General features: G+C 36.6%; 2 protein-coding genes across 3 annotated transcripts in view; both read left to right on the top strand.

Annotated features, from left to right (window-relative positions):
• Positions 1-135: 135 nt before the first annotated feature.
• Positions 136-6,963, top strand: Sra-1 (Cytoplasmic FMR1-interacting protein Sra-1). Of its 2 annotated transcripts, XM_065351783.1 has the most exons (23): positions 136-411; positions 483-694; positions 763-942; positions 1,006-1,187; positions 1,256-1,481; positions 1,554-1,862; positions 1,936-2,127; positions 2,193-2,407; positions 2,474-2,604; positions 2,693-2,863; positions 2,956-3,038; positions 3,327-3,395; positions 3,983-4,056; positions 4,134-4,307; positions 4,392-4,623; positions 4,702-4,901; positions 4,970-5,103; positions 5,171-5,362; positions 5,438-5,641; positions 5,712-5,806; positions 5,875-6,113; positions 6,190-6,337; positions 6,421-6,963. In XM_065351783.1, exons 2-23 carry the CDS (start codon positions 485-487, stop codon positions 6,646-6,648), a joined length of 3,888 nt encoding a protein of 1,295 aa, XP_065207855.1. In that variant the 5' UTR covers positions 136-411; positions 483-484; the 3' UTR covers positions 6,649-6,963. The 2 variants fall into 2 exon arrangements, with proteins under 2 accessions (XP_065207855.1, XP_065207857.1); XM_065351785.1 differs by lacking the exon at positions 3,327-3,395.
• A 396-nt stretch (positions 6,964-7,359) lies between these two features.
• The window catches only part of UBL3 (ubiquitin like 3), a 42,868-nt gene continuing 35,360 nt past the window's right edge, over positions 7,360-14,867 (top strand). The window contains exon 1 of the mRNA XM_065351854.1: positions 7,360-7,808. Within this exon, the coding sequence (XP_065207926.1) occupies positions 7,776-7,808 (33 nt within the window). The 5' untranslated portion in view covers positions 7,360-7,775. The remainder of the gene's footprint in view (positions 7,809-14,867) is intronic.

The raw sequence follows: 14,867 nt of genomic DNA, 5'->3' as shown, positions 1-14,867 counted from the left end.
TAAAGGAGCACGTGTAATAATAAAATTTTGGACCAATCACAGCTCACTATTTCAAGCACCTTTCAAATTTTACTATTTTTGTTGGGCATTTTGTTTCCTACGATGGTTATCTGAATCTTGTTGTTGTTGTGTTGATAAAACGCTTTCGTCAATTTCGTCCGTCTTCATTGTTTTTAGTTTTTTTACGTAATTTTTATAATCTTTGAAAGGAAATGTTCAATTAGTGAAATTGATGTTGATACTCGCTTCACTGGTATGCTATAAACCTGGTCTACAAAATGCACTGTCCCTCCTGATTTGTTTAATTTTCGTTGAAGCGGTGCGGTAAATCATAACACTCGTCGCTTTCTTCATCACACCCATCTGAGTAAATACTCAACGGAGTAGGTCGTATTTCTACTTGTTTCATCAGTAAGTATCCTATTTTCGTACTATTAAATCATTTAGTTCTTTCTGCTAATTACACATTGCGCTATTTACAGAGATGGCCACTGATAAGGTGCCTCTGACCGATGCTCTGTCCAATGTGGATGTGTTGGACGAACTAACACTTCCTGATGAGCAACCATGCATCGAAGCTCAACCCTGTTCAGTTTTGTATCAGGCCAATTTCGATACCAATTTCGAAGATCGAAATGGATTTGTTACCGGAATAGCGAAGTATATTGAAGAAGCCACTGTACATGCTAGTCTGGTACGTTCATACATAATTTAACTTGATCTAAAGTCATCGTACCACGAAATAATCAATAATTTGTGTAGAATGAATTACTCGAAGAAGGGTTAAAGCATTCGGTGATGCTGTACACCTGGAGGTGTTGTTCGAGAGCTATACCTCAACCGAAATCAAACGAGCAACCTAATCGCGTCGAAATCTACGAAAAAACAGTCGAGGTTTTAGGACCTGAAGTGAATAAATTACTCGGCTTCATGTATTTCCAGGTAATAAGTTTAATTTCTGAAAACTTCTAAATCTTACTCGCTCTAAATACGTATTTTTTGCAGAGGAAAGCTATCGAAAGATTTTCGGCTGAAGTTAAACGACTCTGTCATACAGAAAAACGCAAAGATTTCATTTCGGAAGCGTATCTGCTTACTTTGGGTAAATTTATCAACATGTTTGCCGTGCTCGATGAACTGAAGAACATGAAATCGAGCGTGAAAAACGATTACTCCACTTACAGAAGGTTGACTTTGCAATTTCTAATAATGCTAAAATATCCGCTTCTGGTCCTAATTGTCAATAATGTTACAGAGCTGCTCAGTTCTTGAAAGTTATGTCAGATTCGCAAACTCTTCAAGAGTCGCAGAATTTATCGATGTTTTTAGCAACTCAGAATAAAATAAGAGATACTGTAAAAGAAAACTTGGAAAAAATCGCCGGTTACGAAGAACTCCTCGCCGATGTGGTCACACTTTGCGTTCAAATGTTTGAAACTAAAATGTATCTTACCCCGAATGAAAAACACATGCTGGTTAAAGTACGTATTATGGTAAAGTGTGTCATTGAGTTTTGTCCCAATTCAGTCTAATCTTTGATTTTTTCTTTACAGGTCATGGGATTCGGCTTATTTTTAATGGATAACGAAGTTTGTAACATAAACAAGCTCGATCAAAAGAAACGTTTGAATTTGAGCAAAATCGATCGTATTTTCAAGAATTTAGAAGTCGTTCCCTTATTCGGAGACATGCAAATAGCTCCTTTTAATTACATAAAGAGGTCGAAAAATTACGATGCTAGTAAATGGCCTCTTTCGTGTTCTACGAACATCAGTCCTCAAGCCGATCTCATGGTACATTTACCTCAAATACGTGAAGATCATGTGAAATATATTAGCGAGTTGGCTCGTTACAGTAATGAAGTAAGAATTTTACACGTATTCAGAAGATGCTGATTTTTCTAGAACTATTTCTATGATTTTGATCATTTTCTAGGTTACAACCACGTACAAGGAGACTAGAACCGATGCTGAAAATAAAGATACCACCGATTTAGCGTTACGAGGACTGCAGCTGTTATCTGAATGGACAAGTGTAGTGACAGAATTGTACTCTTGGAAGCTACTCCACCCAACAGATCATCATCAAAATAAAGATTGTCCTCAAGAAGCCGAAGAATATGAAAGAGTAATTACTCGATTAATACTATCGAATGATTTAGTAACAAAATAATAACCGCTAATATTCCTTAGGCAACTCGTTATAATTATTCGGATGAAGAGAAATTCGCTCTTATCGAAGTGATCGCAATGATCAAAGGATTACAAGTGTTGATGTCCCGAATGGAGACCGTATTCACCGATGCAATTCGCCGCAATATTTATGCCGAATTACAAGATTTTATTCAAATTATTCTTAGAGAGCCGTTACGAAAAGCTATCAAAAATAAGAAAGATTTGATTAGGAGGTTTGTGAATCAATTTTTCTTGTTGATCGGCTTTCTCAGTAGCTTGATTGTGTTGTAATTTTTCAGTATATTGATGTCGGTTCGAGAAACTTGTGCTGATTGGCAGAGAGGTGTTGAGCCTCAAACTGACCCAGCTCTTAAAGGCAAGAAAGATCCCGATAATGGGTTCGGAATCAAAGTACCACGAAGGAATGTTGGTAAGCAGCATATTCTATTGCAATTTTCAGCTGCAGCTTTTCTAGAAATCTTGCTTTGAATTTCTTTCTAATTAACGAATTGTTATAGGACCTTCATCTACACAACTTTACATGGTTCGTACCATGTTGGAATCGTTGATTGCTGATAAATCCGGAGGCAAAAGAACTCTTAGAAAAGATATCGATGGACAATATCTGATGCAAATCGACCAATTCCACAAGACGTCATTTTTCTGGAACTATTTATTGAATTTCAGCGGTAAGCTCACCTTCTGCTAAAGAGTTGATAAGAATTACTGGCTTGTGCCTCAACTTGACTCGAGTTTTTTTTTCTTCTAATATCAAATATAGATTCTTTGCAACAATGCTGTGACCTGTCGCAATTATGGTATCGTGAATTTTATCTAGAAATGACCATGGGTCGCAGAATCCAAGTAAGTAAACAGGAAAAACGATCTTCAAATGTGTGTTATTTAATCGCAAAATTGTTATTTTACCTTGTGAACGAAGTTGCGGTGATTAATGATATATTTTTCGCCGACTGTATGAAGCAGCAGCAACCGGATATTTTTTTCATTATATAAGCTTCTTTTTTTAAAAATTTATTTTGCATGAGGTAGCGTGCAGGATTCCTTTTTGCTCTTACGATTTAAATTTTTATCTAAAGAAAAAAATTGAACAAAAAAACAATAAAATTTAATCGATTTAAATTTGATAATCAGAAATGCACGGTACGTCATCAGCATAACGAAGAATGCAGCGATCTAATTACAATGGAAAAAAGAATACAGGTATAAATAACCATTAGCAAACATCTGGATTTGTTCTTTCATTCGTACTCATGTGTACTAATTTCCATTTTAGTTTCCGATTTTTTATGGTAGTTTGCTTTAGAATTTATTTTTATCACTGAATTTTCACATGCGTATTTTTTCTATCACCATTAACGATTGTAACATTTGTAATTTGCATGACGTTTTTTTTTTCTGAGAGTGTTCGCTATTCTAGCTTTTGACTCTAGATTCCTTAGACCTTTCGGCATCGCGATTAAGACGCGACGGTGTACAGCTAATTCGCAGGGTGTTGTGCTACTAATGAAGCTTATATAATGAGCTGAGTTTTTCTTCATAACTCGATTAACCGAAAAAATACATTTTTTTTTGTGTTTAATTTCTGAGTATTTTTAGCGTTTTGTTTTATTTTGAACGCGTGTTTTTGAAGGTAGACGCTTCTTCATTTTCCATTCGTGATTCAGATTTGATTAAGTAGATGTAAATTTTTTTCGAAATGACTTACGAATTCAGAAATCTGTAAAAATGTATATTTTATTGAAATTGTGTTTTTAATGGTTTAGCTAATAAGACATTTATTTTTCTAGTTTCCAATTGAAATGTCAATGCCGTGGATTCTCACTGATCACATATTACGCACAAAAGAGCAATCTGTTATGGAGTAAGCATTGTCAACGCTTAAGAAGTTTAATATTGAGATGCAATGTTACTAATCTTTGAAATGTCTTGTTTATTTAGGTGTGTTCTATATCCTTTGGATTTATATAACGACAGTGCCCATTATGCGTTGACTGTGTTCAGAAAACAATTCCTTTACGATGAAGTTGAAGCCGAAGTGAACCTTTGTTTTGATCAGTTCGTCTATAAACTCAGCGAACAGATTTTTTCATATTATAAGCAGCTCGCTTCTAGGTATTCATTTGAAAATATTTAATAATGACTTTTGAAAGAAAATAATTATCAAAATGATCATCGGACCGATTTGTATTTTTTCAGTATTTTATTGGATAAACGATTCCGAGCCGAATGCGAAGCCATGGGCACCTACTTGCTGGCTTATCCGCGAGCTAATCGTTACGAAACATTGATGCGTCAACGTCACGTCCAATTACTCGGTCGATCTATTGATTTAAATAAACTGATCACCCAACGCATCAATGTGGATATGTTGAAATCTCTAGATTTAGCCATTAGTCGATTTTTAGCTGGCGACATTACTGGCACAGTTGTAAGTTCAGTGTTAAGAATATCTCTCTATAGATGTCACCTTGATCAGTCATTTTCAATTCATTTGAACTTTTTTCAGGAATTGGATGGATTATTGAAAGTGAATCGATTATGTCATAAACTTCTGAGCAAGCATTTAGCGCTGGACGAATACGATACCATGTTACGAGAAGCGAATCATAGCGTCCTAACTGCCTACGGACGTATTACCATTCACGTATTTTACGAGTTGAATTACGATTTCTTACCCAACTATTGTTATAATGCTGCTACAGCCAGGTATAAATCTCCCTATATCAAAAAGTAGGCTGATTCGTTTCGTGGATATTAATTCAATGTTGTCGTAGGTTCGTTAAATGTCGAGGATTATCTTTTACTCAACCTGTACATCGAGATAAGCCACCTCAAATGGGACATCAGTACTTATGGGGAAGCAAACAGCTCAATCTAGCCTATAGTACAATTTATGGTCAATACTCCGGTCAGTGCGAGTATTAATTAGTCTTTTTATGTAGAAAAAAACATCGCTAAATTAAATTATTGTATAGGATTTGTCGGCGCTCCTCATTTTCGAACGATTTGTCGATTACTGGGATACCAAGGTATTGCTTTCGTGATGGAAGAACTGCTGAAAATCGTTAAATCGCTCATTCAAGGCAATATTTTACAATTTACCAAGACGCTGATCGAAGCCATGCCCAAACTTTGCAAATTACCTAGATACGATTACGGATCTCCTGGTAAATTTTTCGATTACTAAAATATGTATTTCGCTGAAATGGAAAATGTAATTAATACGTTATTATGTACCGCAGGCGTTTTGGGATATTATCACGCTCAATTGAACGATATCGTTCAGTATCCGGATGCAAAAACCGAACTCTTCCATAATTTTAGAGAATTAGGTAACACGATATTATTCTGTTTACAAATGGAACAAGCTTTGTCGCAAGAAGAAGTATGCGACTTGTTGCATGCAGCACCCTTCCAGAATATATTCCCGAGACCGTTTTGCAAAGGTAACCTTATGTTTGAGAAGTAGTCTTATCATTTAAAACCCTTATTGAAAAATGTATCATCTTTTTGCAGAAGGAGAAAAACCAGAAACTAAACAGAAAAGACTAGAAACGAAATTCGCAGCTTTACACGTCGTACCGAATATAGACAAATTTGGAACTGCCAAAGTACGTCGCTGTTCACTTCAAAAATTAACCATCGTGTTTCGTTATTTTACTTTCATCGTTTTTTACAGCAAGCGATGATCGCTCGTGAAGGTGACTTACTCACCAGAGAACGTCTCTGCTGCGGGTTATCGATATTCGAAGTTATATTATCACGATTAAGGAGTTACTTGGACGATCCGGTATGGGTAGGACCTCCGCCTATGAACAGTGTCATGAATATCGACGAATGCACGGAGTTCCATCGTCTCTGGTCTGCACTGCAGTTCGTATATTGTATTCCAGTCGGCGAAACTGAATTTACTGTGGAGTATGTATTCTCAGCACGGATCCCAAACTCGCTCTCAGATTTTGAAGGCATTCTAATGTTGTTTTTATGTGCGTAGGGAACTCTTTGGTGAAGGATTAAATTGGGCTGGATGTGCAATGATAACTTTACTCGGACAACAGCGAAGGTTCGAAGCTCTAGATTTCTGCTATCACATTCTACGCGTTCAACGAGTCGACGGAAAAGATGAAAACGTCAAAGGAATCGTGAGTATTCTAACGGACTACTTCGAATAAATAATTTCAAAGTACGAGTTGATCTAACCTAACGAAACCTTTCCACATTACAGCACTTGAAAAGAATGGTAGATCGTATCAGACGATTTCAAGTACTAAATTCTCAAATATTCGCCGTACTCAACAAATACCTGAGAACTGGCGAAAATGATTCCCTTTCGGTGGAACATGTCAGATGTATACCACCTCCGGTACATCCATCGATAGCCGTTGCTCACGCCCATGGTCATTATTATCGCCCAGAACATATGCATCAAATGGTTCAGCATAGTAATCATTAGAAAAAGGAAATGAAAAAACTCTGATAATACTTCAAAATAATGTAATTTCGTCGAGACTGACTGTCGTGTTAACCTGCAGATTGATGCTCTTTGTGTGTATTTTGCATTCCAGTACTCAGAGATTTTTTTTGTAATGAATGTGCATTTATTTATTTATTTTTTTCGTAATTTTGATATGTAGTTAAGTGTGGCTTGATGCTGAATATTGCAGAATACGAAGCCCATTTTTATTTTTTTAATTTTGCTAATTTATGAAAAATTATTATTGTAACAATTTATCTTATTTAAACCAAAGAATATAATACTTTTATCCAATAGTGTCATTTTGTTCATTTTAGAATAGAATAGAATAGAATAGAATAGAAATAGAAAAGAGAAACCATTCGAAATAAAATTAATATTTAAATATATTATTCATTGTCGGTGAAACCAAAATGAAATTAATTTAAATTAATTCTAAAATTTTATTTTTAAAAAAATTCGAAAAATTAAAAAAAATCAAAAAACGTCGAAGGTCTTAGCTGAACGATGAAAACACACGAAAGGACTGTTCTGATTGGATTATTTCGATCGTTGAATTTTCCTCTGCAATCTGATTGGTTAATAATATTTTCATGAAGTGCATTTCGATTCTTTAAAGCCAGAGTGTCGTGAAAACGCGGAGGCACCATTCGCAACCTTGTTGCCTTGGTTCGATTCATCTTGGAAAATGGAATACAGAGAAGTGAAAGAAAAATAATAATCAGTTTCGTGCTGTTATTTCTAAAAGTTGACGCAGTGTCTTTCTTTTTAGTGAATTCGTGTTAGGTTAAATAATTATATTTTGCAGTGTAATTATTTCAGTGATTCGGTTATTGTTCGAAATTTCGGTTATGCATGTGATTAGTGTCGTACCTAATGGTCGTTTTGTTTTTTTCTTAAACGACGTAAACGTTCGCAGTAGCAATTCGCTATCACAAATCAATTAAAAGTCAAATGATGATTTGGTATTATTTCAAATCTAAAGTGAAATTCGCGTAAAATGTAGAAGTTAGATTATTGCAAATTAATCGTCGATGGTTCTATTATTAATATATAAACTGGAGTATAAAGTGTAGTGTTCGGATTTGGTTCTAGTGTCATCAACAATGACTAGCATTAGGACGATTCCAGCAGATAAAGTAAGTCGACTCGAATAATAATTTATCGATTTAGAAGACGGGTTAATCGTTTTAACTATATTATACGTCTTCGTACTGACTGGATTAGTGATTATAATTGTTTTCTTGTCGCATTTCGACCTTTTAATGTGTTTAGTGGTCGAGATATTGATACTCGTACCACACGTAAAGGGTGGTGATAGTACGAGTAATTCAATTACTCTCCGTTCATCTATCCCAGGTGTCAAATTGTACGCAATTTCAGTAGCCATCTGATCGTAAAGGTGTTCACGGTTCGATGATGATGTAAAGAATTACCCGGAATTCGGCCTATCATTCATTAATGATACTTTCCACGGACAGGTTTATTCGTCGTACAATAGGGGAGAGACTGCGAGAGATAATGCACGGTGCACCCACGACGTTTTGTTGCGTTTTTGTAAACATCTGTTTGTCAGCTGCACCTTTTCGCGATATCTTTTGTACGTACTGTTTCGTCAATAGAAAAGAGCGAAACGAACACTTGATGGAATTTCATCTGTTCAAATACATAGTTCCGCGTTACCCTCTTTTTTGGGTAGGAATTTTTGTGCATAGCTGTGCACCTGAAACTCTTCTCTAGGTATACAGTGTTCGGATTTCAGATGCATTGTTAGCACGGATCGACTTCGCCCTTATCTTATTGACTGTTGAGAAATATTTGTACGATTTATTTATCGTTTCTGTACGATTGTCTGGTGTAAATAGACACCACTGCTTTCAGGTTCATTCCGATGAGAATGATGTGGATTTTGTTGATCCGAACCGGATTCGAGATCGGAATTTTTTTTTCTTCCACTTTACGCTCAATTCACTGGCGGTATTTCAATTCGCAACAATGACTCATTGTTTACACGATGTTTGCGAAATTAAAATACAGAAAAAATGTCAATGAAAGTGTTCCCTTTTTAAACGTTTTTGTTTTGCATTTTGCTCGCGTGTATCCCTCTGCCTTCTGGTAACTTACCTTAGCACAGTACTGCACTACGAGATTAAATCGCGAGAATGAGTATATTTTTAAACCCCGCTGTAATTTTTCAAGTCGCCGTTCGCCGTATCTTTTTCGTGATTAATGTACCACTGTGGATGTATAACTTGTGTGCAAGTTGAACTAATCGTAAGTGCGATGAATCATAGTGTTCGCATTTGTTAACCGTATGAGGAGTAATTTATTTTGTTCTTGATTCCAAATGATAAGCATCTTTGTAGGAATAATTTCTCGAATGTATACGAACGTCTGGCTCTGTCGTAATCGACTATCTCTGCTGCATGTGGTGTTCTCCTGCAAAAGCGATAGGGTATTTGCATCGAGGGGAACAGTTCCCAGCAAGTTTTCGAATACGACTTGTTGTAAATAAGCTGCTTTGTTAATGAGGCATCGTTTAGCTACACTTGGGGTTATATCTTCCTCTTCTGCTCTCCGTTGTGCTGCACTGCAATGAAGCAGGGAACTTTGCTGGAGTTCTGCAAGTGGTCATAGATCGATGAAAATTTCCTATTCCTTATGGTTTTATTAGAACGATATTGCCTCTTTCTTTGCGAGTGTATTAAAAAATTACGACTCGAAGCGTAAAATAATATGTTTGTACTTCGGGATACGTTTAAAATTATCGTCGCTAATCATCGATAAGAAAATTTATGGTATGATTTCAAAATCGTCAGATGTTTTGATTGATTTTTCACGAGGCTGCGCAGCGCAGGGCAAGAGAAGGGTTAATCCGTGCACGCGTATTTTATTAATCGTAACGAACTGCGTCAGATTGAAATATTATGATCGTATGGTTTACGTAATTTTGGAAAAATTGTTGAAAAACATCGCCTCTAAAGTGGTCGTATAAATGCTATAGTTATGGATTTGCGAGAAAAAGCTATGTGTGAATTTCGATACGATGAGAGTACTACATATAAGATCTACATTGCTGTGCAAACTAGAAATGAATGATTCGAAGAAGTTTATTTTTAAAAATTCTTTGAATGAAATCTACATCTACAATAAATAGTTTCAATTTTTCTTCATTAAAAATTGAAATAAGTGAATTTTGAAATCACCTGTTTTACCCAGAAAAGTACATACGTAAATAGAAATCTTGCAGGATTTTCGCGAAAAATGAATATCGCTCCTAGGTCAAAATTTCAAGTCTGGTTTTTGCGGATTTTTCAAATCTATTTTTTGCTGGAAACTTAAAAGGCCAAACGTCGATTGGAATTCAAAAAATTGTTGAAGTTGTTGACTTGGATGTGCCTAGGTCAATCGATCATCGATTTTCTTCATTTACAAAAATTTTAAAATCCATAGGGTACTTTGCCTATAAAAAATTTCAGCTATCCAGTCGAAAAATTAGCAGCTTACAGGTTCTGTAAAATTTTTGAAATAGCCCAAAAATTGCATAATTGGATGAAAAATAGGATTGGGCAGGCACAACTCTCAGTATCTTGTATTTTAGTCATTTCTCAACTTCGTATCGCCTTTCGATGATGACCAATCAAATTGGATCATGAATTCATGAATTCATGAATATTAATTCTTGAATGTTGGATTCGACTCACGAGTAAGGAGTAGCCGATCAGAAGTTGGGAAATTGAGTTGAAATACAATATTTTTAGTCTAAAAGAAATCAAATAACTTGAAAAATATCAGATTAGGTCAATTCAGCGGAAATATTTTACATTCCTCTTCCTAAAAATTACCTGAAAATCCCGATTTTTTTCCTAAAAAAATGACAATGACCAAAAAATGTCTCCCATTTTCAGCGAAGATTGCGAAAAAGTACAATTTTTCGGCCATAATTGCCAAAAATAAAGTACATACAAACGTAGCTTGCTTTTTGCTAAAAATTATCAAAGTTCTCGGTTTTTTGCAAAAAGTTCTAAAAAGTTTTGTTTTTTTCCGAAAATTATACAAAAGTTTTCCCTGCTGCAGAAATTTCTAGCTTTTTTGCAGTTGAAAAGGTCTCGATTTTTTACGTAAAACTGCCATAAGTTGCAAAGCGAAAAATCTCACTTTTCGAAAAAAGAATTGCGAAAAAATGTACTTAATTTCTTATTCTTAAAAATTGCTGATTTTTACTAAAATTATGAAATTTTTGCAAAACCTGGCTTAAGTATTTGCCAGAAATTGCCAAAGTAAGTACATATATCTCTTTTTGCCAATAATTCTCAAAAAGTTCTAAAAATGGTCGTTTTTCCAGAAAATTTCGAATTTTTACTTTTTTAAAAAAATTGTCCAAATGTCTCGCTTTTTTGCCAGAAACTGTTGGAAAACCATTCCTTTTGTTAAAATTGTCAGGCTCGTTTTATTTTTCTAAGAATTGCCCTTTTCGTTAAAAATTGTCAAAATCCTTAATTTGCTGCCAAAAAATTGTCAAAAAAAAGTTTTGCCCGAATTTTGTCACTTTTTTGGCTAATTTTCAATTACTTTTTGGTTACTTTTTCGAGCTTTTTTTGTTACAAAATCACCTTTTTTGGTGGAGGGGGGATTGAGAACGAGCTCTGGCCTCGCTTCACTCGGATATGTTTGAAATTAAAATTTTTTAAAAATTCATTATTCAAATTCTAAAATTTTGAATTTTAAAAAAAATAAACAATTTTTTTAAACATTGTTTTTACTTCTCGAAACCCGAATTTTTGAATTCGCTCGGAACAATTTTCATCTCAAAAACTAATTGTAACTGTATTCGGCAAAATTGGTATTTTTTTTCTCATATCAGCCACCAAATTTTCTGTCAACATCCCCTCTTTTCGGTCGACTCCACCCCCCCTTAAAAAAATACAGTTTTTTTCTTGTCAGACTGACTTACCTATTTTCGTGAAAGCTAATTCAACTTTCAAGTATCCAAACCTGAGAAAAAACAGGAGGAAGACGGTTCTTGGGGGGAGGGGGAGGTTTGAGGGCCTTATTCGGTGCATCCGCCAGGGGCCAACAACCGATCCAGTTCGTGCCTGTAAAGTCTAGTCCGAAAAATTAAAATGATATAGACTTTATTCCAACCCCATTTCGTCCATTTTTTATTTTCAAGTTGACCAATTCAGTCTTCTTATTTCAAGTTCAAGTGTCCATGCAGTGCTTTCTTCCTCACTTTCACCCATGTCACTTTGATGTCTTTCTAACGTCAGTTGAATCCACAGATCCATAGCTGGGAAAGGCCTTCCGAGCTGTAGAATTCAACCTTTATGGTCACTAGTCACCCATTTGTCTTGGTAATGTTTCTTTCTCTTTGAATGGTCATTTTCTCCTAGGGACGTTGAAGGCTTGATTATATCTATCAAAATAAAGTCACTCATTTACTGATCAAAATGTTTCAGATAAATTGTTGCATAAAAATAAATACCCTTTGGAAGCATAGACTTCCTTTTTAGCATTTCTGATGAGTAAGTAGCCAAATGCCCCTCAACCCCCCCAACTTCTTTACTTGAAAAACTGTGGTTTCATTGTAGTACTGTTGTTGATTTATGTACTTGTTCACAAGTTATTCATCATTTTTAGTTGAGTTCCCTTTGGAGCAATCAATTTTTTCAATTTTTTATTATATTTATTGAAGACCCTTTTGTAGCTGACTTTTGCATGAAGAACCGATAAAATAAATTGAAGAACTAATGAAAGCCTCATCGTCAACGCGTCTCTGGTGTTGGAAAATCTTCCGAGAACTTTTCAGTGTTCGAAGCCGCTGACGATCGTTCGATAAAATCATTACGACTTTCAAGCCCAGTAAGAGCCTATAGGAGGAGAAGGTTATAGGGGATACTTCTTGAAAATGGATAAGAGTTCGAATATTGAACTCGTGTTTCTCGTGCAATAATAATTTCATTAAAATATGTTATCCACCATCTCTGCATCGCTCGTGTCGATAAGAACTTGGTAATGTTAATTACGTTGCTCTAAATAGTTCCGTACCCCCTGCCCCGGCGCGGCTGCTGTCGAAAAGTTGTAATCGTCGAACGTCGTCGCCATTTGATCGGAAAATGCAATCTAGAATAATATCAAACTGCGAGTGTTAGTTTTTCATCTAGAATCAATATTTGAACAGATGCTAGCTTTTGAAAAGAAACACCAGGAACTTGCCAGACCGAGTTAGTACTATGTTCGATATGTTGACCAATTTTTTTAGCTTCCCGTTTAAATTTACATTTGGGGAAAACGAGACGAAAAGGGCAGAGATCTCATTGTAGTACTAAATATACGATGTGACGTCGTAATACGCGAAATTGAAATTGGTGACGATAAATTAAGCGAAAATTCAGAGGGTTAGGAAAAACGCGACGCGTTAGCTAAATATATTTACCCTGTTCGGTGTGTACTGTGTACGGAGCTTTCAGGGATCTGGCTATCACCAGGGGACTCGAAGGACGAGTCGATTATTGCGTATACGAGAGACTATTTGTGTCTTGTTTGTTCTTTGTTTCTATATACGGTATCTCTCTTTTGACGTAGGTACTGCGTTTCAATTGGCTTAAATCGTTTTGTTGTATACTCGTACAGTATAATATGCCAACCAAGAGAGCTCGAAAAGTAAACACGACGATGACGAGACACGTCGTCGGTCGTATTACTATAAAGTGATGTAGGTATTTGTGCCGAAGCCGAACTACATATCTACCTACTGTAGATGCAGGAAAACGAAGAGATGATGGCTGACGAAGGTCTACGATGCTATGGATGGTACAAACAGGCAGCCAAGCTTTACCCGAAGGTTGGTTGGCGATGGCGATGGCGGTGTTACGGTTGAAAAAATTTTGGTTTCGGTGCAAACCAAAAGAAACACGACGACGTCGAGTTTGAAGAGGAGATGTATGTTTTAGCGTTTTGTTATTCGATACCTCGACCAAGATTCTCTATTGTTTCGCCTGATTACCCGTCATCGTCGTCGTCGTCGTCTCATCATCATCAGCATCATCATCATTGGAGCGATAAGTAATATGGGCGCACGATGAAGCCGCTTCGGTCGATCTCGATACCTAGACCTACTCGACTTGTGTGGGCTTTTCACACGAACAACAATCATGATGGTCGTGTAGTGTACGTAAGCGTAAGCACTACACTAAACAGGGTGTGTAATGTGTGTGTTTGGTACTTGACGCGTTCTGCCTTGGTCTTCGAGTACAAGGTGTCTCGGTGTGGACGACATCGACAATTGAATCGGCCAGATCACGAATCGTGCAAAGGTAAAGCAAGGTCTTATATGTAGCTCCTCTCGTCGATCGAAGATCATCTTTGTCAAGTCAAGTTGACGATGATAAAAGATACGTCTTGCAGTATGTTGTAAAAAAGTCACCGCCGTCGCGTCGATGAGAGAAGCTACCGCAGCACCACGCCGAACCAGTTGCAAGTTTTTTCCTTCATCTTCTTCACGTATTTCGCTCTTCCTAATGACCGACAGTGGCCCGTTACCGATGGTGCGTTGAAAAAATAAAGGTACGCGTTTATTACCTGGTTCCGGCGGTCTTGTTTCTTTCATGAGACGCGAACATCGCATCCAAACAACGATGGTGTGTTGGTGTGAGATGTAAATAATCGTACGATGATGACGACGACGACGACGACAGCGACGTCGAAGTTCGCGCGGCGCGGCGCGAGCCAGCGTCGTCAGCGTTCGCGGTACGTACCGCATGTGTTTAGAAAGTGGGTCATTGTTCTTTGTTATTTGTACGAAGACTGTGGCGGTGGTGGCGTTAGCAACACCGCCATAGTACCAGTGTTTGTATACCAACGATTTATTGGCATCATGGGCCAGCTGGAGTGAAGCGGAGGAACCGAATTGTGAATGAACAGTGCATAACAAAGACCCAGCTGATTTGAGAGCGAGAGGTGAGAAAAAAGCGAAGGGTGTTTGAGAATTGATTGACTTTGCAGACACCTGAGCAAGGTGTTGGAAACAGGTCTCTGACTCTGAGTAATGTAGGAGAGCGAATGAGATATTGAGAGTTCTGGTTCTCTGTTGAATGATTTCTCTCTATATTAAAAAATTTTTTAAAAATAAAAATTTGGTTCTGGTGCTGTGATGAATCGATAAATTGTAGACGATTTTTGAAGTACTGCGATTGATT

The sequence above is a fragment of the Planococcus citri genome, chromosome 2, assembly GCF_950023065.1.
Source record: "Planococcus citri chromosome 2, ihPlaCitr1.1, whole genome shotgun sequence".
In the NCBI taxonomy this organism is placed as follows: Eukaryota; Metazoa; Arthropoda; class Insecta; order Hemiptera; family Pseudococcidae; genus Planococcus; species Planococcus citri.
Note: the sequence above shows the minus strand (reverse complement) of the source record. Positions and strands in the feature narration are given on the sequence as shown.